Source organism: Hemitrygon akajei, chromosome 16 (assembly GCF_048418815.1).
Source record: "Hemitrygon akajei chromosome 16, sHemAka1.3, whole genome shotgun sequence".
In the NCBI taxonomy this organism is placed as follows: domain Eukaryota; kingdom Metazoa; phylum Chordata; class Chondrichthyes; order Myliobatiformes; family Dasyatidae; genus Hemitrygon; species Hemitrygon akajei.
This window is the reverse complement of record NC_133139.1, coordinates 6,826,222-6,851,047: the sequence shown is the minus strand read 5'-3', so window position 1 is coordinate 6,851,047 and position 24,826 is coordinate 6,826,222. Positions and strand designations below refer to the sequence as shown.

At 43.1% G+C, this 24,826-nt stretch overlaps 1 protein-coding gene across 1 annotated transcript in view; it reads left to right on the top strand.

Annotated features, from left to right (window-relative positions):
• The window catches only part of LOC140740315 (unconventional myosin-Vb-like), a 189,383-nt gene that overhangs the window by 51,608 nt on the left and 112,949 nt on the right, over positions 1-24,826 (top strand). Inside the window, exons 5-10 of the mRNA XM_073069469.1 lie at positions 8,079-8,187; positions 8,686-8,829; positions 12,236-12,407; positions 13,904-14,048; positions 20,142-20,298; positions 23,950-24,093. Of these exons, the coding sequence (XP_072925570.1) occupies positions 8,079-8,187; positions 8,686-8,829; positions 12,236-12,407; positions 13,904-14,048; positions 20,142-20,298; positions 23,950-24,093 (871 nt within the window). The remainder of the gene's footprint in view (positions 1-8,078; positions 8,188-8,685; positions 8,830-12,235; positions 12,408-13,903; positions 14,049-20,141; positions 20,299-23,949; positions 24,094-24,826) is intronic.

The window sequence follows — 24,826 nt, the reverse complement described above, 5'->3', positions numbered from 1 at the left end:
GTCCATCTTATTTTACAAGACTTCAAGAGTCTGATGATAGTGGGTTGGAAGTTATCCTTGAGCCTGGTGGGATGTACTTCCAGGCTTTTGTATCTGTTGTATCAGCATTGGGGTGTATTATATAGCTCCACCTACAGAGGCATTGATGAAGGACTTCAAGATTGGGATGTCAGGAGAAACACACTAGTTTTCGTTGAGGAGTTAGCAGTACCAAGGGTGATCCACTTGGGTGTCAACATCTCAGAGGACCTGTCCTGGGCCCAATGTGTGAAGTCGTGAAGAAGGAATGTCAGCAATGATACTTCATTAGGAGTTTGAGGAGATCTGGTGTGTCACCAAAGACGAGCAAATTCCTACAGATGTACCTACTATGCACTCTACTATAGATCGGTGAATCTCATGTCAGTGTAGGGAAGTTACTAGAGCGGATTCTGAGGGATAGGATTTATGAGCATTTGGAAAACCATGGCCTAATTGGGGAGAGCTGACATGGCATTTTGCGGGGCAAGTTATGTCTTACTAACATTGTTTTTTGACAGAATGATGAGAGTGATCAATGAAGGTAGAACAGTAGATGTTGTCTATATGGATTTTAGTAAGGCATTTGACAGGTTCCCTCATAGGAGACTCATCCCAAAGACTCGGATGCATGGGATCCATGGTGAATTGGCAGTTTGGATTCAGAACTGTCCTTGATGGACAAGCCAGAGGATAGTTCTCTAAGGGACTTGTTCTAGCTGGAGGTCTGTGATTAGTGGTGTTTTGCAGGGATCTGTACTAGGATCTTTGCTGTTCGTGATGTGTGTGTGTATATAAATGATCTGATTGAAAATGTAGATGGATGGGTTAGTAAGTTTGTAGATATAAAAATTGGTGGTGTTGTTGTATGTAGATAGTGTAAAAGACTGTCCAAGAATACAGCACAATGTAGATCATTTATAGATATGGGCGGAGAAATGACAGATGGAGTTTAACCCAGCCAATTGTGAGGCGTTGCATCTTGGTAGGTCAAGTATAAAGAGGCAGTACATTGCTAAGGGGAAGTTCCTTAAGTGTAGATGAGCAGAGGGACCTTGGAGGTTGAAATTCATAGCTCCCTGAAAGTGGATACGCAGATTGAAGGGGTGGTTAAGAATGCATATTAATCAAGGCATTGAGTTCAAAAGTCAAGAAGTTATGTTGCAGTTTTATCAAGTCAAGTCACTTTTATTGTCATTTCGACCATAACTGCTGGTACAGTACACAGTAAAAATGAGACAATGTTTTTCAGGGCCAGAGTTCACATGACACAGAACAAAAACTAGACTGAACTACGTAAAAAAAAAAAAACAACAACACAGAGAAAGCTATACTAGACTACAGACCTACCCAGGACTGTATAAAGTGCACAAAAACAGTGCAGGCATTACATAAATAATAAACAGGACAATAGGGCAAGGTGTCAGTCCAGGCTTCGGGTATTGCGGACTCTGGTTAGGGGCATTGCATGTAGTTCTGGTCACTCCATTACAGGAAGGATGTCAAGGCTTTGGGGTGGATGGAGAAGTGGTTTACCAGGATGTTGCCTGGATTAGAGGGCTTGCGCTACAATGCGAGGTTGGACAAACTAGGGTTGTTTTCTCTGGAGTGGCGGCTGAGGGGAGATCTGACTTGTAGGTTTGCAGGATTGAGGAGCGTAGGTGTAGTGTATGTCTGTTTTATTTTACAGTGGTGGCAGCCCGGAATGCACTGCCTGGGGTGGAGGTAGAGGTTAACTTTTAAGAGACACTTAGATAGGTGCACAAATGTGAAGGAAAATATAGGACATTGTGCAGGCCGAAGGTGGCCATTGGACTACTAATTTAATTAGTTTGGCACAATATTGTGAGCTGAAGGGCCTGTTCCTGAGCTGCATTGTTCTGCATACTGCGGAGAGTGTCTTGACTGGTTGCATTGCCCGACTGGTATGGAGACTCCGAGGCACAAGGTCGCAAGAGGCTGCAGAGCCTTGTAAACCCTGCCAGCTCCATCACAGGAACAACCCTCCCCACTGTCGAGGAGTTGCCTTGGGAAGCTGCCATCCTCACCATGCAGGCCATGCCCTCTTCTTACCACCATCAGGGAGCCTGGAGATGCACCCTCAACATTTTAGGATCAGCTTCTTCCCCTCTGCCATTGGATTTCTGAACAGACTATGAACACTATCTCACTGTCCCTCTTTGTATTATTAATTGGTTTTTTCTGTAACTTGTAGTAAATTTTTATCTTGCACTGTTCTGCTGCCATTACCAACAAATTTCATGATGCATTGATAATAAACTTGATTCTGATCTTACTGAACTGTGAGGCAGATTTGAAGGGCTGAGTGGCCGCCAACTCTAACTTGTACATAGTTCTGATTTAGTTAGTCAATTTGAATCTGAACATTGGGGTGAAAACACAAATTCTAGTATGTAGATGTCTGTAGACGCTGGAAATCCAAAGCAACACACAAAATGCTGGAGGAACTCAACGGGTCAGGGAGCATCTGTGGAGGGGATGAAGAGTTGATGTTTCGGGCTGAGACCCTTCGGGACTGGAAAGGAAGGGGGAGGATGCCAGAATACAAAAGTGGGCAGAATAACATGTGAGGAGTGAGGTGGAAGGAGCATGTTGGGTCCTGTCTAGGGCTATGCCAACCATTGAGAGAAGGAATTGTTAGCTGAAGGAAACACATATTGGAAGATTAGTCCAGAAGGATATTTTCTAAAGTTACTTTCTAAATGAGGGGGGGGGGGAGGGGGAATCATTACTCAGAGGTGCAAATGGACGTGAGTCATCGTGCAGGATTCCTTAAAGGTTAACTTGCAGGTTGAGTCAGTGGTGTGGAAGGCAAATGTGATGTTAACATTCATTTAGAATTTTAGAACAATGATGTAATGCTGAGTTTTTCAAAGACATTGTTGAACTGCTCCTGGAGTATTGTGAGCAGTTTTGGGCCCTTTATCTAAGAAAGGTTTTGGAGAGGGTTCAGAGGAGGTTCATGAGAATGATCCTGGGAATGAAAGGGGCTAACATATGAAGAGTGTTTGGCTCTGGGCCTGTACTCACTGGAATTCAGAAAAATGGGGGGCGGGGGTGGAATTTCATTGAAACCTATTGAAAGGCCTGGACGTAGAGACAATGTCTCCTTTAGTGAGGCAATCTAGAACCATTATGGGTAAGGTCCTCCCACCATTCACCACATCTACATGAACATCTAAATGTTGCAGGAAAGCAGCTTCATCAACAGGGGCCACAGCCACCCAGGCCAGGCTCTCTTCTTGCTGCTGCCATCAGGAAGGAGGTACAGGAGCCTCAGGACTCGCACCACCAGATTCAGGAACAGTTATTACCTCTCAATCATCAGGATCTTGAACCAGAGGGAATAACTTCACTCACCCCATCATTGAACTATTCCCAGAACCTATGGACTCACTTTCAAGGAGTTTTCATCTTATGCTCTCCATTTCTTGCTTATTTATTGTATTTCCAGTGTGTTTTCTTTTGCATGGGGGTTTATCTATCCTGTTAAGTGTGATTTTTCATTGATTCTATTGTGTTTCTTGGATTTGCTATGTATGTCAGCAAGAAAATGAATCTTGGGATTGTATATAGTGACATGTATGTAGTTTAGACCATAAAGTATAGGAGCAGAAGTAGGCCATTCAGCCCATTGAGTCTGCTCCACCATTGAATCATGGGCTGATCCAATTCTTACAGTCATTCCCACTCCCCTGCCTTCACCCCATAACCTTTGATGCCCTGGCTAATCAAGAAACTTATCTATCTCTGCCTTAAATGCACCCAATGACATGGCCTCCATAGCTGCTCATGGCAACAAATTCCACAGATTTGCCACCTTCTGACTAAAGTAATTTCTATGCATCTCAGTTCTAAATGGACGTCCTTCAATCCTGAAGTCGTGCCCTCTTGCCCCTAGAATCCCCTGGCAAGGAAAATAACTTTGCCATATCTAATCTGTTCAGGCATTTTAACATTCGGAATGTTTCTGTGAGATCCCTCTTCATTCCCCTGAACTCCAGGGAATACAGCCCAAGAGCTGCCAGACATTCCTCATGCAGTAACCATTTCATTTCTGGAATCATTCTCGTGAATCTTCTCTGAACCCTCTCCAATGTCAGTATATCCTTTCTAAAATATGGAGCCCAAAACTGCACACAATACTTTATGTCTCACTCCCATCACATCCCTGCTCTTATATTCTATACCTCTAGAATGAATGCCGACATTGCATTCGCCTTCTTCACAATCGACTCAACCTGGAGGTTAACCTTTAGGGTATTTTGCACAAGGACTCCCAAGTCCCTTTGCAGCTCTGCATTTTGAATTCTCTCTCCATCTAAATAATAGTCTGCCCATTTATTTCTTCCACAAAGTGCATGACCATACACTTTCCAACATTGTATTTCATTTGCCACTTCTTTGCCCATTCCCCTAAACTATCTCAGTCTCTCTGCAGGCTCTCTGTTTCCTCAACGCTACTCGATCCTCCACCTATCTTTGTATCATCTGCAAATTTAGCCATAAACCCATTAATACTGTAGTCCAAATCATTGACATACATTGTAAAAAGCAGCGGTCCCAACACTGACCTCTGTGGAACTCCACTGGTAACCAGCAGCCAACCAGAATAGGATCCCTTCATTCCCACTTTCTGTTTTCTGCTGACCAGCCAATATTCCACCCATGCTAGTAACTTCCCTGTAATTCCATGGGTTATTGTCTTGCTAAGCAGCCTCATGTGCGGCACCTTGTCAAAGGCCTTCTGAAAATCCAAGTACACCATGTCTACTGCATCTCCTTTGTCTACCCTGCTTGTAATTTTCTCAAAGAATTGCAGTAGCTTTGTCAGGTAGGATCTTCCTTTCAGGAAACCATACTGGCTTTGGCCTATTTTGGCCTGTGCCTCCAGGAAATCTGTAATCTCATCCCTAACAATCGATTCCAACAACTTCCCAACCACTGATGTCAGGCTAACAGGTCTATAGTTTCCTTTCTGCTGCCTCCCACCCTTCTTAAATAGCGGAGTAACATTTGCAATTTTCCAGTCATCCGGTACAATGCCAGAATCTATCGATTCCTGAAAGATCAATGTTAATGCGTCCGCAATGTCTCCAGCTACTTCCTTCAGAACCTGAAAGTGCATTCCATCAGGTCCAGGAGATTTATCCACCCTCAGACTATTGAGCTTCCTGAACATCTTCTCAGTTGTAATTTTCACTGCACAAACTTCGGTTCCCTGTTACCCTTGAATGTTCAGTATACTGCAGATGTCTTCCACTGTGAACACTGATGCAAAGTATGCATTCAGTTCCTCTCCCATCTCGGCATCTCTCATTACAATATCTCTAGTGTCCTTTTGTATTGGTCCTATACCTACCCTTGAATCTCTTTTACCCTTTATATACTTAAAAAAGCTTTTAGTATCTTTAATATTAGTCGCCAGCTTCCTTTCATAATTCATCTTTTTCTTCCTAATGACCACCTTAGTTTCCTTTCACAAGTTTTTAAAAGCTTTCCAATCCTCTATCATCCCACTAGCTCTGGCTTCCTTGTATGCCCTCCCTTTTGCTTTTCCTTTGGCTCTGACTTCACTTGTCAGCCACAGTAGTGCCCTTCTTCCCTTTGAAAATTTCTTCTTATTTGGAATATATCTGTCCTGCACTTCCCTCATTTTTCACAGAAACTCCAGCCATTGCTGCTCTGCTGTTCTTCCTGCAAATATCCCTTTACAGTCAACTTTGGCCAGTCTTATGCCATTGTAATTTCCTTTATTCCACTGAAATACTGACACATTGGATTTTACTTTTTCACTCTCAGATTTCAATGTGAATTCTATCATATTGTGATCACTGTTCCCTAAGGGTTCCTTAACCTAAAGCTCTCTTATCACCTCTGGATCATTGCACAGCACCCAATCCAGCACAGCCAGTCTCCTAGTGGGCTCAACAACAAGCTGTTCTAAAAAACCATCCCGTAGACATTCTACAAATTGTCTCTCTTGAGGTCCAGTACTGATCTGGTTTTCCCAATCCACTTTCATGTTAAAATTCCCAACGATTATCATGACATTGGCTTTTTGACACGCCTTTTCTATCTCCTGCTGTAATTTGTAATCCACATCCCGGCTGCTGTTTGGAGGCTTGTATACAACTGCCATTAGGGTCCTTTTACCCTTGCCGTTTCTTAACTCAACCCATAGAGACTCTACACCTTCCAATCCTACATCATCCCTTTCTAATGATTTAATGTTATTTCTTATACACAGAGCCACACCACGCCCTCTGCCTACTAACCTATCTTTCCGATACACCGTATATCCTTGGACGTTCAGCTCCCAATGACGGTCATCCTTTAGCCAAGTTTCAGAGATGGCCACAACGTCATACTTGACAATCTGTAGCTGAATTTCAAGACCGTCCATTTTATTCCTTATGCTGCGTGCATTCAAATATAACACTTTCAGTCCAGTATTTATTGCTTTCTGTTTTAACTGCACCACGCCTCTATTGCCCTGTAACTCATGCCACTGGCTATGATTAAGCCTCATCTTCTGCCTGTTCTTTCAATAATCTTTGTTGTATACTATCTTTGATTTATTTCTGTTTTCTCCTTCCTCAACCCTATCACTCCAGTTCCCATCCCCCTCCCAAATTAGTTTAAACCCTCCTTAACAGCTCTATTAAATGTGCCCACTAGGATATTGGACCCGTTTGGGTTCAGGTGTAACCTGTCCTGTTTGTACAGGTCGTACCTCCCAGAGAAGAGACCCCACTGATCCAGGAATCTGAATCCCTGCCCCCTACACCAGTCTCTCAGCCGCACATTAATACGCCTGATCATACTATTCTTGCACTTGTTACACATGGCGCAGACAGAAATCTTGAGATCACTACCCTGGAGGTCCTGCTTTTCATCTTCCTACCTAACTCCCTGAATTCTCTCTTCAGGACCTCCTCCCTTTTTCTACCTATGTCATTGATACCAACGTGTACCAAGACTTCTGGCTGGTCACCCTCTCTGTTCAGAATACTCTGCACCCGATCCGAGTCATCCTGCACCCTGGCACCTGGGGGACAGCACACCATGAGGGTATTTCTATCAGGCTGAGAGAACCTCCTGTCTGTTCCCCTCACTATGGAATTCCCTATGACTACTGCATTCCTCATCTTCCTCTTTCCCTTCTGCACCACGGAACCAGGTTCAGTGCCAGAGCCCGATCGTTGTGGTCATCCTCTGTCAGGTCACCCCCCTCAACAGCATCCAAAACAAGATGATTACTGAGGGGGATGGCCACAGGGCTGCTCTCTACTATCTGAGCTCTTCCCTTCCCTTCCCTGACCGTTACCCGCTTATCTAACTCCTGCAATAGCTCCTCTCTATCTCCTGTTGGCTCTCCCGAATAAGCTGTCGGTCATCAAGCCACAGCTCCAGATCCCTAACACGGTCTCCCAGGAGCTGCATCTCGGTGCACCTGGCGCAGACGTGGCCATCTGGGAGACTGGAAGATGCCCAGGATTCCCATATCCGACCCCCAGAGCAAAACACTAACCCTACCAATATGCTCTCCATTCCTCAAAAAAAAATGCAAAGAAAAACCAAAAACCAAGTCCATATACCCACTTACCTTGCCGAAGCCCGGTTTGATTAAAAAAAACCTTAAACTAGATTAACTTTATTTAGCGCACGTACATCAAAACTTAGTGAGATGGTTTGGTTGAGTTGTTCTCTGATCCTGGCAATCTATTTGCCAGTGTTTTGTCCCAATACCAAGAGCATCAATGTCTGTAAATGGATTGCGAAGATCAGAGAACAGCTCAACCCAACAATCAACCATCCGAGCGACACAGTTTCAGAGTTATTTCCATACAGAAAAATGCATAATTTTGCACCAATCACCAACAGAGTCAGAGGATCTGTAGGGGCTCAGCAGGTCAGGCAGGATCCATGGAGGGAAATAACAGATGACATTTTTGTTTGGACTGAGTCCCTCGAAGGGTCTTGAGTCAAAGCCACTGTCTGCTGTAGATCGTGCCTGACTTGTTGAATTCCTCCAGTGTTCTGTGCATTCTGGATTCCAGCGTCTGCCGTCTTGTGTACCTGAACCCTGACATTAACCCTGCTGAGGTCCGTGTGTTAATTCTGGAAGCAGAGTACGACTCTGCTGTAATGCATTTAAAATGCCGGAGAGGTTCAGCAGGTCAAGCAGATCTGGGTTCCGATAGTCGATAGGTCTCGGCGCAAAGTGTCGACTGTTTATCCCTCTCCATTGGGTGCTGCCTGATTTACTGAGTTCCCCTGGCATTTTTTGTGTATTACTCTGGGTTTTCAGCATTTACAGAACATACGACACCGCTATAAAGCTGGTTTTAAAAGTTCAAAGAAAACTTATTGAAGTACACGTCACCACATACAACCCTTGAGATTCGTTTTCTTGCAGGCATTCATAGTAGATCAAAGAAGCACCTCAGAATCAATACAAAACTACACACAATCAAAATGGACGAGCAACCAAGGTGCAAAAGACAAATTGTGCAAATACAAAAAAACTAAATAATATTGAGAGCATGGTGTAGAGTCCTTGAAAGTGAGGTTTTGTGTTACCAATGGCCAATGAATTTTTAGCTTGTGTTTTTTGTAATCATATTGGTGTGTTTCAGGTAGAACTTGATAATATTTGCGTGTTTATTATTTCAGTCAACCAAGGTGTGGATTCCTGACCCTGAGGATGTATGGAAGTCTGCTGAGCTAACTAAAGATTACAAGGAAGAGGACTGTATCCTATATCTTAAACTGGAAGATGGAACTGTAAGTTTAAGCAATGCATAATACCTTGCAACTTCAGTTTCAGAAGGTTACAGAATAAATGTTGCAGATTAATGTTTCTCACATTAATCTTGGAGCAATGAATATGAAGTATTGGGAGCAAAAGATCGTAGTCTAAGTTTAAGATTTTTAATTTAAAATATCACGGGCTGAATCTAAATGCAACTTTAACCATGACAGCGAGAGCGAACCAAGTTTGTATTTACATACTGGGAAAAATAGGTCTCTCTGCCGCATCTGCTCTCATTCTGGAACGAAGAAGATGTCCCCCGTTTTCAAAGAAGGGGCTTCCCTTCCTCCACCATCAACTCTGCCCTCAACCGCATTGCTTTCATTTCACACTTGGGTTGGAGGAACAACACCTTATATTCCGTTTGGGTAGCCTCCAACCTGATGGCATGAACATCAATTTCTCAAACTTCCGGTAATGCCTCCACACCCCAGCTCCCCTTCACCATTTCCCAACCCCTTTTCCCTTTCTTACCCCATCTCAACAATCAACTTCTCAGCTCTTTACTTCATTTCTTCCCCCCCCACACCAGGTTTCACCTATCACTTTGTGTTTCCCTCTCCCCTCCCCCCAACCTTTAAATCTACTCCTCAGCTTTTTTTTTCCCTTCCAGTCCTGCCAAAGAATTTTGACCTGAACCATTGACTGTACTATTTTCTATAGGCTGCCTGGCCTGCTGAGTCCCTCCAGCATTTTGTGTGTGTTTCTCAGATGTCCAGCATCTGCAGATTTTCTCTTGCTTGCCCTCAGACAAGTGTCTTGTTGTGTTTCAATGTCGGCCTTTGATATTGTGTTAAGTTGCTTCATAAGTTTGACTATGCTTTAAGCTTGGTTGTGGCCTTGAAGTAAAAACAAAAAAAGACAATGTTAGGAATGCACAGCAGGTCAGGTAGTACCTGAGGAGAAAAATCTGAAAATTAAATGCTGGAAACACACTGCCTTAATTTTAAAGCTGAGCAGTCCTTTTTCTACATTTCTGCATTTCAATTTGCACATTTGTGTTAAAATCAAAACATTTGTGATTAGCAGGAATTGAATCCCAATTGGTGATCCCTGGAATTGTAAAGGTAAGGATTGGCTTTACTTGTCATGCATACAAGGAAGGGGCAGACCATGCTGAAATCTGCCATTTGTGCCGATGACCAACAGTCCAAGGATATGCTCTGGGCATTCCACAATTGATTCCGTGCTTCCAGAACCAACGTAACATGCCCACCACTCACTAACCCTAACCCGTACATCTTTGAATGTGGGAGGAAGCCCGTGCACTCGTGGGGAGAACGTACAAACTCCGTAAACTCAGTGGCAGGAACCAAACCCTAGTTGGTGATTGCTGGCACAGTAATAGATTTGAGCTACTGATAAATGATTTTGGTAGGACGTCATGTAAGTGGTAGGGACCTCAGGAGTATTGTAGAGTCTTTGAGGTACAAGTCACTCCATGAAAGTGCTGACACAGGTGAATTAGATAGAAGGGAGCAAAAGGCATTTTGTCTGTTTGCCTTTGTAGGCTGAGGAATTGAGTTTGAGTAGGGTTGTCATGTTGTAGTTGTACTGCTTTGGCTATGCAGCACGGAGAATTCCATACCAGGCCTTCCATCGTCGAGGACCCCCACCATCGTTGGTGCCATTGGAGGAAACTATAGGAGTTTCCAGTCCCACATGACCAGGTTGAGCTATCAGGCTGTTCAACCAGAGGGGTTAAGTTCACTCACCCCATTTCTGAATTGTTCCCACAACCTACCGACTCACTTTCAAGGACTCCTCATCTCACATTCTCGATGTTTATTGCTTTTTAAATTATTTTTCTTGTGTGATTTGCAGTCTTTTGCACATCGGTTGTTTGCCTGTCATGTTGGGTGTAGTTTCATTTATTCTATTGTGTGTCTTTGTACTTACTATGAATGGTGACATAAATGCACTTTGTAGAGAAAGTGGGAGAGGTTCACCGGAATGGAGAGCTGTAATTGCTAGGAGAGAGTACGATGTGGGAGGCTGAGGAGTGACTCCTGAGTCTAGAACTTGAAGGTACAGGTTTAAGGATGGAGATCTGATGGACAGGTGTTTCACACAGAGGGTGGTGAATGAGCTGCCATTGGAGGTGGCGGCAAGACATGCAATTACAATGTTTAAAAGATATTTAGGTATCTATTTGGTTAGGAAAGGTACTGGAGAATGTGACCTTAATGCCAGCAAATGGGATTAGCCTAGGTGAACAATATGGTGGGCTGGTGAGGCAGTTTTCAATGTTGTATATTCCTTTATTCTGAACTTGCTCTGTTGTGGTTGAAGTTTGAGTTTGTGTCCCCGCTTTGATTTGACTCTTTAAGACCATGAGGCATAGGAGCAGAATTAGGCCATTCAGCCCATCGAGTCTACTCTGCTATTCCATCATAGTTGATTTATTATCCTGTCAACCCCATCCTCTTGCCTTCTCTTACAGCCTCTCACCCAGATTAATCAAGAGCCTATCAACTTCTGCCTTAAATATACCCAATGACTTGTCCTCCACAACTGTGGCAATGAATTCCACAGATTCACCACCCTCTTCATCTTGGTTTAAATGGATGCCCCTCTAGTCCAAGGGTTCCCAACCTGTTTTATGTCATGGATCTTTACCATTGACCAAGGCGTCCATGGACTCCAGGTTAGAAATCCCTGTGAGTCTAGTCTGAGGCTGTCCTACACTTTAATTTGGAAATGTTTAGAAGGTATGTTAGATTTTCAGTTATTGAGTATATTGGCTAGGATTGTGGTTCGGAGTTGTGTGTTATGTTAGGGACTTATAAGACCATAAGACGTAGTAGCAGAACTAGGCCATTCAGCCCATCGAGTCTGCTCTGCCATTCCATCTTGGCTGATTGATTATCCCTCTCAACCCCATTCTCCTCCCTTCTCCTTGTAACCTTTGATGCTCTGACTAATCCAGAGCCTATCAACCTTCACTTTAAATGTACCCAGTGACTTGGCCTCCACTGTCGATTGTGACCATGAATTCCAGTGAATGTATGGCAGCTAAATCGTACAGCCCAATGATAGCTTGCTTCAGGCTGTCTTAAGAAGCAAAGTCATCTGGTATTTGGCTTCTGAGTGAGGGGGTGGTGGGACAAAAGGATCCTGTTGTGGTAACCATGGAAAACAATGTTCTATGGTACACAGTGGTGATGATCTGCACTTGCTGTCACCAGACTGTGTTGTGCTCTCCCAGTATCCTCCTCTCAGACTTGAAATGTTGTGTTAGGAGAAGTGGCAAGAAGTTCTCTGAAGAGGTCATCCAGCTGCCCCACGGCTGGCAGAAATATTTTGTTTTGTGGTCATACACTGGGAGGGAAATGTAGATGATAGAAGTTCACGCCGGAGATTTATTTTGTTTTCCAGCACCTGGAGTATCCGATAAACCAGAACACTCGGGAGCTGCCATTTCTCCGAAACCCCGACGTTTTAACAGGTGAAAATGACTTGACAGCCCTCAGCTACCTGCACGAACCTGCAGTGCTCCACAACCTGAGAGTGAGATTTTTGGAATCTAACAGCATCTATACATATTGTGGTAAGTAAACCAAGAGGAGTTTACTCTTCCTGCATGGTAGGATTGAGGAACACAACACTACAGCACGGTACACAATTTCATGCCGACCTTTTCACCTACTCTAAAATTGAGGGGCAGAGGCAGAGTTGGAAGGTAGAATCTTTTTTCCTCCCCGTGGTAGGGATATCAACATCAAGAGGGCATAGGTTGAAAATGAGAAGAAGGAATTTGAAAGGAGATGTGTAAAAGAAAAACTCAACTGTTATCTGGGATGTGCTGTCAGGAGGTGGTGGAACCATAAGACATAGGAACAGAGTTGGGCCATTCAGCCCATTGAGTCTGCTCTGCTATTCCATCACAGTTGATTTATTATCCTCTACAACCTCATTTTCTTGCATTCTCCCTGTAATAAGGAACCTATCAACCTCCTCTTTAAATATGCTTAATGACTTGTCTTCCACTGCTGTCTGTGACATTGAATTCCACAGGTTCACTCCCCTCAGGTTAAAGAAATTCCTCCTCATCTCTGTTCAAAATAGATGTTCCTCTATTCTGAGGCTGTGCCCTCTGGTCTCATGTTCCTCCACAATAGGAAACCTCCCCATATCCACTCTATCCAGACCTTTCAATATTCAAAAGATCCCCACCTCCACCACTCACTACTTGTAAACTCCAATGAGTACGGTTTCAGAGCCATCAAGTGCCCCTCAGACTTTAACCCTTTCATTCCAGGAATGATTCTCATGAACCTCTTCTAGATGTCTCCAATGACTGAGAAGAGAAGTTGTTCATGGTGGGTGGGGTCATTGACAATGCTGCCTGCTTTACTGGGGCAGCGAGAGCTTTGTTCGAGTTAATTGATTTGAGTGAGTGGTGGTGGGGGTCAGCCAACAGAATTACCCTGCTAATGCCTTTAAATGGTTTTACCTGACGAAGGGTCTCGGCCCGAAATGTCGACAGTGCTTCTCCTGGCCTGCTGTGTTCCACCAGCATTTTGTGTGTGTTGTTGTTGAAATGGTTTTACCATTGAGTATATCTACACGAAATGTTGTTGCAGAAAAGTGGCATCCATTATCAGGGGCCCCCACCATCCAGGCCATGCTCTCTTGCTGCTGGTATCAGGAAGAAAGTACAGGAGCCTCAGGACCCACAGCCAGGTTCAGTGACAGTTATTATCCTTCAGCTATCAGTCTCTTGAACTAAAGGGGATAACCTCACTCAGCTTCACTTCCCATAACCCATGGACTCATTTTCAATTTTCAAGGTTTTTTCTCATGTTTTCAATATTTATTGCTTTATTTATTAATCATTATTATTTTTATTATTGTATTTGCACAGTTTGATGTCTTTTGCACTATAGTCTTTCATTGATTCTGTTATGGTTATTATTCTATTATGGATTTATTGAGTATGCCCACAAGAAAATGAATTTCAAGGTGGTATATGGTGACTTGTGTGTACTTTGATAATAAATTTACTTTGACTTTGTGTTAAAGTTTGACTGTTTTCTTTCAAAGGTATTGTCCTGGTAGCTATCAATCCGTATGACAAGCTCCCCCTTTATGGCGATGATGTTATTTACGCTTACAGTGGGCAAGACATGGGAGAGATGGATCCCCATATCTTTGCAGTTGCAGAGGAAGCATACAGGCAGATGGCCAGGTAAGTGTATGGCACGGTAGCAGTCGCTTTACAGCAATCTCTGCAGTTTGATTCCCACTGCTGTCTGTAAGGAGTAACAAACACACCCATTGAAATGTTAACTCGTTATTCCTCTCCATAGATGCTGCCAAGGCTGCTGAGTTCCTCCAGATTGTGTGCCTGTCTAGATTTCCAGCGTCTGCAGCATGTCTTGTGTTTAGTCTGTCAAAGGATTTTGTACCTTCTCCTCAAGACCGTGTGGACTTCCTCGTGGTGCTCTGGTTTCCTCCCACATTCCAGAAACGTATGGGTTAGGGTTAGTGAATTGTAGGCATGTATTTCGTGCCAGAGGTGTGGTGCCACTCACAGGCTTCCCCAGCACAATCCTCGCTGATTTCTTTGATGCAAAGGATGCATTTCCTTCAATATTTCAATGTACAAATAAAGCTAATATTTTAAAAGTCTCTAATGTGGCTAGATGTAAATCTAGATATTGTAAAATGTCTAATTGAATGGTGAAGCACTGGTTACCATGGAGACTATAATCCTAGGGAAGGCACAATGATGCTGCACTCGTACCGCAGAGACCTGGGTTCATCCGGACCGTGGGTGCTGTCCTTGTGGAGTTTGCACATGCTCTTTGTGACTCTGTGAGTTTACCCTGGCTGCTTGGGCAACCTGCCACATCCCAAAATGATTGGGCACTCTGAATTTCTCCTGGCAGAGTTGCTACCTCATAGCTCCAAGAATCTGGAGTTGATCCTGATTGTGGGTGCTTTCTGAGTGGAGTTTGCACATCCTCTTTGTGACCACATGGGTTTCACTTTGTTGCTTTGTTTCCCTCCATGTCCTAAAGACATGTTGAAACGCCTTGTCCTGAAACATCTTCGGGACATTATTCCTCTACATCAAGGGTCCCCAACCTTTTTTTTTTACATACCAACACCATGAGCAAGGGAGCAGTGGACCGCAGGTTGAGAATCCCTGCTGCCTGACCTGCTGAGTGCTTCCACTATTTTGTGTGCGCTAAAGATGTGTTAGTAATTGGCTGGTGTAAAGGCCGCTTGGTGCTGGTAAGCAGCAAACGAATCAGAGGAGAGTTGACGTGTAAGTGAGAGAATAGGCAGAAGTGGGACCAGTGGGGTTTCTTTATTGGAACCCAGCATTGATCTGATGAGTGAAATGGCTACTTCCCACAATACAAGTCCTGTAAGGCAAATAGGGAACAGAAAATATCTGTTTGAACTATAAAACTCTGGTTAGACTGCATCTGGAATATTGAATGTGATTCTAATTATCTTGTTATAGGAAGGGTGTAGAGGATTTGGAGAGGTTTACCAGGAAGACTGCCTGGCTTAAAGGGTACCTGCTCTTAGAGCTTGATTAGACTATGCTTGGTATCTCTGGGGTATTGCAGGCTAGACCGTAAGATATAGGAGTAGAATTGAGCTACTTGGCTCATCAAGTCTGCTCCGCCATTCAATCACGTCATCTGCATTCTCTTGCCTTCTTTCTTTAACCTTTGACACCCTTGCTAATTAAGAATCTACTTTAAGTGTACCCAATGACTTGGACTCCACAGCTGTCTGTGGTAATGAATTCCACAGATTTACTGCCCTTTGGCTAAATAAATTCATCCTCATCTCTGTTCTAAATGGACATCCCTCTATTCTGAGGCTGTGCCCTCAGGTCCTAGACTCCCCCACTACAGGAAACATCCTCTCCATGTCCACTCTATCTAGATCTTTCAATATTTAATAGGTTTCAATTAGATTTTCTATCCCTCCCTCCCCCCCACCTTATTTTTCTAAACTCTTGCAAGTACTGGCCTAGAGCCATCAAACACTCTTCATACGTTAACCCTTTCATTCTTGGGATCATACTCGTGGACCTACTCTCGCCTCTCTCCAATGCCAGCACATCCTTTCTTGGATAAGGGCCCCAACTGCTCATAATATTCCAAGTGCGGTCTGGCTGATGCCTTATAAAGCCTCAACATTACACCCTTGCTTTTATATTTAGCCCTCTCAAAGTAAATGCTAACGTTGCGTTTGTCTTCCTTACCACTGGCTAAACCCACAAGTTAACCCTTGGGGAATCCTGCATGAGGACTTCCAGGTTCCCTTGCACCTCTGATTTTTGAATTTTCTCTCAATTAACAAAATATATAGTCCATTCCTGTATTCCTTGTACCAAAATGAATGACTATACACTTCTGAACACTATATTCCATCTGCCATTTCTAGGCCCCCAACCTAAGTTCTTCAGACACTCTGCTTCCTCAGCACTGCCTGCACCCCCCTCCCCTATTAGTTTCATATTGTCCACAAACTTTGCAACAAAGCCATCATTCCTTCATCTAAATCACTGACATGTAATGTGAAAAGAAGTGCTCCCAACACCAACCCCTGCAGTGCACCACGAGTCACCAGCAGGCAACCAGAAAAGGCCGTCTTTATTCCCACACTTTGCCTTCTGCCAGTCAGCCAGGTTTCTATTCATGCTGGTATCTTTCCTCTAATACCATTGGTTCTTATGATGTAAGCTGCTTCGTGTGTGGCACCTTGTCAAAGTCCTTCTGAATATCCAAATGAACCACATTCATTAACTCTCCTTTGTCTATCCTGCTTGTTATTTCCTCAAAGAATTCCACCAGATTTGTCAGGCAAGATGTCTCCTTAAGGAAATTGTACTGTCTACAGCCCATTTTGTCACGTGCCTCCCAAGCACCACTAAACCTCATTGTTAATAATCAACTCAAACATCTTTACAACTTCTGAAGTCAGGCTAATTGGCCTTTAGTTTTCTTTCTTCTGCCTCCCTCCCTTCTTGAAGAGTGGAGAGACATTTGCTATTTTCCAGTCCTCCGGAACCATTCCAGAATCTAGTGATTCTTGAAAGATCATTACTAATGCCTCCACAATCTCTTCAGCTACCCTTTCCAGAACCTTGGGTTGTAGTCCATCTGGTCTAGATGGCTTATCTACCTTCTGACACTTCAGCTTCCCAAGCACCGTCTCCTTAGTAAAAGCAACGACGTTCACTTCTGCCCCCTGACACTCTTGCATTTCCGGCATACTGCTAGTGTCCTCCACAGTGAAGGCTAATGTAAAATACTTATTAAGTTCATCCACCATTTTTTTGGTCCCACATTACTGCCTCTACAACGTCATTTTCCAGTAGTTCGATATTCACTCTCCTGTGTGTTTTACTCTATATATCTGAAAAAACTTTTGGTATCCTTTTTGATATTGCGGGCTAGCTTAACTTCATATTTCATCTTTTCTCTCTGTGGCTTTTTTTTTAGTTGCCTTCTGGTTTTTAAAAGCTTCCAAATCCTCTACCTTGTCACAAATATTTGCTCTATCAGATGCCCTTTCTTTTGCTGTCGTTGACTTCTCTTTCCAGCCATGGTTGCCTCACGCTCCTTTTAGAATACCTCATCTTTGGATTGTATCTTTCCTGTGCCTTCTGGATTTCCTCCCAAAACACCAGCCATTGGTGTTCTGCCATCAAATCAGCCAGTATTCCTTTCCGTTCAACTTCGGCCAACTCCCGTCTCGTGCTTCTGTAATTCCCTTTACTCCACTGTACTACTGATATATCTGATTTCAGCTTCTCCTTCTCAAACTAATGGTGAATTCTATCATATTATGATCGCTGTCTACTAAAGAGGTCCTTTACCTTAAGCTCCCTAATCAAATCAGTACGCAACACCCGATCCAGAACTGCTGTTCCCTTCATGGGCTCAAAGACAAGCTGCTCTAAAGAGCCATCTTGTAGGCATTCTACAAATTCCCTCCCTTGGGATGTGGCACCAACCTGAATTTCCCAATCTACCTGCATATTGAAATCCCCCATGACTACTGCTCTTTTGATATGCTTTTTCTATTTCCTGTTACAATGTGTACCCTTGGATATTAAGCTGCCAACTATGATTTTCTTTTCAGCCATAACTCAGATGCCCACAACATCATAACTGCCAATGTCCAACTGTGCTACAAGATCACCTATCTTGCACCTATCAGTACATGCATTTAAATATAACACCGTCAGTCCTGTATTCATCACCCTTTTTGATTTTGTCTCCCTGTTGCACTTTAACTCATCCCATTGATGCAATTTTTGCCTCATCTGCTTGTCCTTCAGTCTCACTACACACTGCATCTAGTTGTACACCAATTGTGTCACCTCAGCCCTATCACTCTGGTTACCTTTCCCCCCCCCCCCCCCAGTTTAGGGAGTGAGGGGTGCCTGGAATACACTGCTGGGGTGGTGGAGGCAGGCGTGATCAGTGTACTTAGAGTGGATGTGCAGAGAAGGAGGGGGGATGGACCATGTCCAGACAGAAGGGGTTAAGTGTCAGTAATTCGATTAGTTTGGCAATTCATCATGGGCCCATGTTGTACAGTTCTCGGCTCTAGTCGTCAAGCTGAGCGGTATTGCAAATGTTTCACTTGTACATTTTTTTTTCACGTTCATCAGATCTTGTCCTGAACTGCCCTTTGAAAGGGTGTGTTTATTTAGAGTCTGGGGCAGGCCCTTCCGGCCTTTTGAGTTTCACTGCCCAGCAGCCCACTGCTTCAACCCCAGGCTAGTCAGTGACCAACTAACCGGTACCTCATTGGATTGTGGGAGCAAACCTACACGCACACAAGGGGTAAACTTGCTTATAGGGGGCACTGTAATTGAACTCTGAACTCTGTCTCAATGTGTAATAATTGCACTAAATGCTACGCTGCTGGCATCCTTCATCCCCCTCATCCTCCAGCTGTTTGCTGTTCTTAAATGGTTGCTGATTGTGGGGATAAGTCTTGTTGATTTGTTCATGTTTGTAGCTTTTTAAGAGGTTTTACCGTCTCTGATGGGCCCTATAGTAAACGGAGTCGGTGAACCAGGTTTTGTGTAATGGCCAGCAAGTCCATAGTGTGGAGTAGGAGATGAATTATCTGTCTTTATGGACAACAATTTTTTTTTTTTGAAGTGTTGCTTCCTCAGAATTTTTGTTTTTTTATGATGGATCACTTGAAGCTGAACAGAAATAAAATTTCAGGCTACTTGTATCACGCAAGAATTTGGAGAAACAAGAAATTAAATTTATTAAACGCAATCAGTCAACTAAGCTCAAATATTTTGTTGACATTCATCTTGTACTCCGTGTTTGAGGTTTCTCGCTCAAGTGTCGAACAATAATCAGCCAGCATTGATGGATTCCAGTTGCCCTGATACCGTTTCTCCCAGACAGCAATGCCCCGGTGAAACCTTTCACCATGCTCGCCACAGACAGCACCAAGATTTGCAGGGAGGGCATCTGAATGGGATTACAGAAAATGAATCTTTAGTGACGTGTTGCACTTCATGGTTTTGTATGCTTGAAGCGTGTTGTCAACTAGCTGCATGTAGTTTGATGATCTGTAGTTGCCAAGAAAATTTTCAACAACATCCTTTACTTTCCATGTACTTTTCTCCAGTCCCACTAGAAGTTCTTTGAATTGCTTGTCTTTGATGACCTGTTTGACTGGTGGACCAACGAAATTCCTTCCTTAATCTTGGCAACAGTTATCCTGATTTGAATTATGAAGGCATTTCAAGAACACGTGGAGGCAATTTCAAGAAATGGTATATGATAGGAAAATTTCACGGTGATCTTCGTGATCAGCAGCCCAAAATTCATAAGATGCACGCAAACGTATTCGGGAAGCAAAACCTTTGTCCAGTGATATTATTCCAGAATATTATTCAATAGAATATTTTCCAGATTGAAAAGGTCAGGGTGTCAGGGCCAGAGGCAAAGGACGGGCCAATTCAGCTCACTGCTCCACAATTTTTACTTGTCTTTGCACTGAACTGGAGCTGTGGCCGGTAGCTATTGTGCTCCTGAATCGACCTCAGTGATGATGGGCTTCGAGGCTGTGGACTCACTTTCATCAACTTCCTTTCTTTGCATGGTTTTGTCTTTTGCACAATGTCTTTTTCAGCACATTGGGTGTTTGACGGTCTTTGTTTTTAATGGGTTCTATTGTGTTTCTTTGTTTTGGGGCTATCTGTAAGGAAACAAACCTCAAGGTTGTATAAAGTATACATACTTTGATAATGTACCTTGGACTTTAACAGGGATGACAAGAACCAATCAGTTGTAATCAGTGGAGAATCGGGAGCAGGGAAAACGATGTCTGCCAAATGCATGATGCGTTATTTTGCAACCATGGGCGGATCTTCCAGTGAAACTAATGTGGAGGAAAAGTTTCTTGCATCCAGCCCTATAATGGAGGTATGTGCCTAACTCTCTGAAGAATACGAATTACAGAGAACATTTACAAGGATGTTGCTAGGACGTGAGAATCTGAGTAATGGGGAAAGGTTGAATAGGTTTGTCTTTCTTCCCTGGAGTGTAGGAGAATGGAGGGAGACTTGATCAGACTCCTCAATACCCGAAGCCTGGACTGACACCTTGCCCTACTGTCCTGTTTATTATTTATTGTAATGCCCGCACTGTTTTTGTGCACTTTATGCAGTCCTGTGTAGGTCTGTAGTCTACAGACCTACATTTTTATTATGTAGTTCAGTCCAGTTTTTTGTACTGTGTCATGTAACACCATGGTCCTGAAAAACGTTGTCTCATTTTTACTGTGTACTGTACCAGCAGTTATGGTTGAAATGACAATAAAAGTGACGACTTGATAGGTGTATACAAAATTGATGGGTACAGATAGGGTAAATGTAAGCAGTGGCCCCTCCATGCCAGACGGTGATGTAACCAGTTAGAGTGCTCTCCATGGTACATCTGTCGAGATTTGCTGGAGTTTTTGACATTAAAGATTTCCCCAAACTCCTAGCGAAGTATAGCTGCTGGCTATAGCTCTTCGTAACTTTACCAATATGTTGGGCGCAGACTAGATAGTCAGAGATGTTGACACCCAGGAACTTGAAACTGCTCACCCTTTCCACTGCTGATCCCTCGATGAGAACTGGCATGTGTTCCCCTGAAGTCCACAATCAGTTTCTTGGTTTTGCTGACATTAAGCACAAGGTTGTTGCAACACCTCGCAACCAGCTGATCTGTCTCACTGACGTGTCTCATTGTTGACACCTAAGATTATCAGATGGTGATGAGGTGCCCTGAGGTTTGCTTGCGATAAACCCTGGTGGCTTTCAGGTCATTAAAACCATCAATTTACAATGAATTTAAGCCAATTTAATCAGTTCTTGTGATTTCAATCCTGTTGAAACTAAAGCATCTAAATTTTTAAAACGAACATGAGAAAGTCTGCAGATGCTGGAAATCCAAAGCAACACCCACAAAATGCTGGAGGAACTTGGCAGGCCGAGCAGTGTCTATGGAAAAGAGTAAACAGTTAATGTTTCAGGCCAAGACCCTTCATCAGGACTGGAAAAAAGGGAGAACGGGGAGGGGAGGAAGAAGTACAAGGTGATAGGTGAATCCAGGAGAGGGGGAGGGATGTTAGAACTGGGGAATTGATAGGTGAAAGAGATAAAGGGCTGGAGAAGGGGGACTCTGATAGGAGAGGGTAGAAGACCATGGAAGAAAGGGAAGGGGAGGAGTACCAGATGGAGGTGATGGGCAGGTTAGGAGAAGATAAGAGAAGGAAACAGGAATAGGGAATGGAGAAGGGGGTGAAGTGAAAAGCTGGGAAGTTCAATCAACTTACCAGCTCTTTAATTCACCCCCCTTCCCCGGTTTCATCCACCACCTCATCACCTACTGATTACCGGTACTTCTCTTTCTTTCCAGTCCTAATCAAGGGTCTCTGTGTGCAGTGTTGACTATTTACTCCTCCATAGCTGCTGAATTCCCTCCAGCATTTTGTGTTGGTTTAAACTTCTAAAACATTTTTGAAAACAAGGCTCAAAGTTCAAAAAATAATTTTTGTAATGGTTTGATTGCATTTCTGTTTTTAAATTGCCATAATTTTTTTTAACACAAGGAGCTGACCAGACTCTCAATCTGAGCTTCATTTGTTTACACCTTGCTCATTATAATCAATTTTGTGCTCTGTTTTTGCACTAGTTTACTTTTTACTCTTCTAATTTATAGTTTATCGTGCATTGCAACATACTGCTACCACGAAACAACAAATGTCATGTGCCAGTGATATTAAACCTCCTCCTGATGACAGTTAATTACAATTTCCCATTAATGTAATCACTATTGTAATGTGTGTCCCCTAGTTTGTCAACATTTGCTTAGCATTATAGCTCAGTTTAGTAACTGAAGGGCGTGTACAACCTTCAAAGAGAATGCTAGTACACTGATGTTCCAGAATATTCTTTCACTCCAACTTCCCTTCACCCTCCCATGGGGATTGTGAATTGATTTTCTTGCTCCGGGGCTTTTGTGATCCAAAGGCTCTTCGGAAGCCAAGAATGAGGCATAAAGCTTGTTGCTTCTGAGTGTGTTATTTAGTGCTACGAGGGCAGGAAATGAAGAAGAAAGAGGAGCAGAGAGAACAAACAGACAAAGATTTAAAAGAAAGAGTCAAAAGTCATCTCCTACAGACTAGGGAGAGCCAAATTCCACTGATAACAAATAGCCCATGAAGTCCTGAAGAAGTATCTTACCCTGGAACATTGAGTGCTTATTCGTTTACATAGATACTGCTGAGTCCCTCCAGCATTTAGTGTGCGTTGCCTATAAAGTGGTCATATTTAAGTGGTGTGATACCTGCTACTGAAAACTAAAAATTCGAGAAGAAAATCACAAGCAACTGCACCGTAATTACTGGAAAATTCACCGAACAATTGCATGTATATAGATGATTATATTAAAAAATGTAAGCAAACACAGGAAAGGAAAATTACAATTCCTTGCCCCAATTCATCAATCTGGTTTTGTTGGGCCCAAAGCATTGATGCAATCACAAAGAAGGCATGACAGCAGCTATACTTCAATTGGAGTTTGAGGATATCTATCACGTCAAATACTCCAGCAAGTGTGTACAGATCGACAAGGAAACTATTGACCGTTTGCATCACTACCTGGGTAGAGCCTCCGCTGCACAGGATCAGAAAGTTGTAAACACAGCCAGCTCCATCACGGACACAACCCTCCTCACTGTTGTGGACATCTTCAAAAAGTGATGCCTGAAGAAGGTGACACCCCTTGTAAAGGACCCTCACCATCTGTGACATGCCCTCTTCTCGTTACTGCCATCAGGGAGGAAGTACAGCAGTCAGAGGACACACTCAATGTTTAGGAGCTGCACAGTCTGATTTCTGAATGGTTGATTAACATTATTTTTCTCTCTTTTTGCACTATTTATATTTTTAAATTATTGTAACTTAGAGCAATTTTCTAAGTCTTGGACTGTACTTCCAAATCAGATTTCATGATGTGTACTCAATGACTACTTTATTAGGAACACCTATACACTTGCTCGTTAATGCAAATGTCTGACCAGCCAATCATGTGGCAGCAACTCAATGCATGAAAGCATGCAGACACGGTCAAGAGGTTCAGTTATTCAGACCAAACATTAGAATGGGGAAGAAATGTGATCTAAGTAATTTTTGACTATGAATGATTATTGGTGTTTGAGTAACTCAAACTGCTGATCTCCTGGGGTTTTCACACACGTCACTAGAGTTTACCAAGAACGGTACAAAAAGTTTAAAAGAAAAATCCAGTGAGTGGCAGTTCTGTGGGCAATAAAAGCCTCGTTAGTGAGAGAGGTCAGAGGAGAACGGACAGAGTGTTTCAAACTGACAGGTGACAGTAACTTGTGATGAAGACCATCTCTGAACACACAACACCTTGACCCTTGAAGTGGATGACCATGACCATACACTCAGTAGCCACTTTAGGTACAGGAGGTAGCTTGTTACCACTTACTTAATAATGTGGCCACTGAATGTAGTTCTGAAAGTAAACTTTAAATAATTGGCTTTGTTTTTATTTGATCAGGCAATTGGAAATGCCAAAACTACAAGAAATGACAACAGCAGTCGGTTTGGCAAATACATAGAGATCAACTTCAGTTGTAGACATCGCTTAATGGGGGCCAGCATGCGAACGTATTTGCTGGAGAAATCGAGAGTTGTGTTCCAGGTGAGGAATTTCTTCCACTCTACCCTTTCTCAAGAGGCCAGTTGTTCACACACTGAACTTGTTTTTTCCCTTTTTGAGTCTGTAGTCAAACAGAATCTCGATGTTCCAAACTGTGAAGTTCGAATTGGAAAATGTAAGAAATACTTTGAATTCAGTGAAGAACCCCTGGTGTTAAATTTATGACCACGAGATTCTGCAGATGTTGGAATTCCAGAGTAGCATACGCGCCAGGCAGCATCTGTGGAGAGGAACAAAAGTCGACAGTCAAGGGTCGATGAAGGGTCTCAGCTCAAAATGTTGACTGTTTATTCCTTTCCATAGATGTTGCCTGACCTGTTGAGTTCCTCCAGCATTTGGTTAAATTTATGGATATAAAAGTACCAGGCTGCAGATAAAAGGCTGTAGCGTTGTTAACAGATGCATTTTTGCATAATTATTTATTACTTATTAAACCATGATACTGAGCAATGTGTATTCATAACTTTGTTGATGTTTTTAGTGTGAAATGTGCTGCTTGAGCAACTGCTAATTTCAACATTTGGTCTTATTTTTAGGTGAGTCATTTGAAGAGTGACTTTCTGCCCAGTCTGTAAATTCCAGCTCTTTGACAAGGTGTTCAAATTTGGCTACACAACATCTCTTGCCATAGAATTTTCAATTAATGTATTTTTAAAGTTGTGTGTTCGTGTGTGTGCGCTCATGCACGCAGTGGAAAAATAACTTTCGGCAGCAC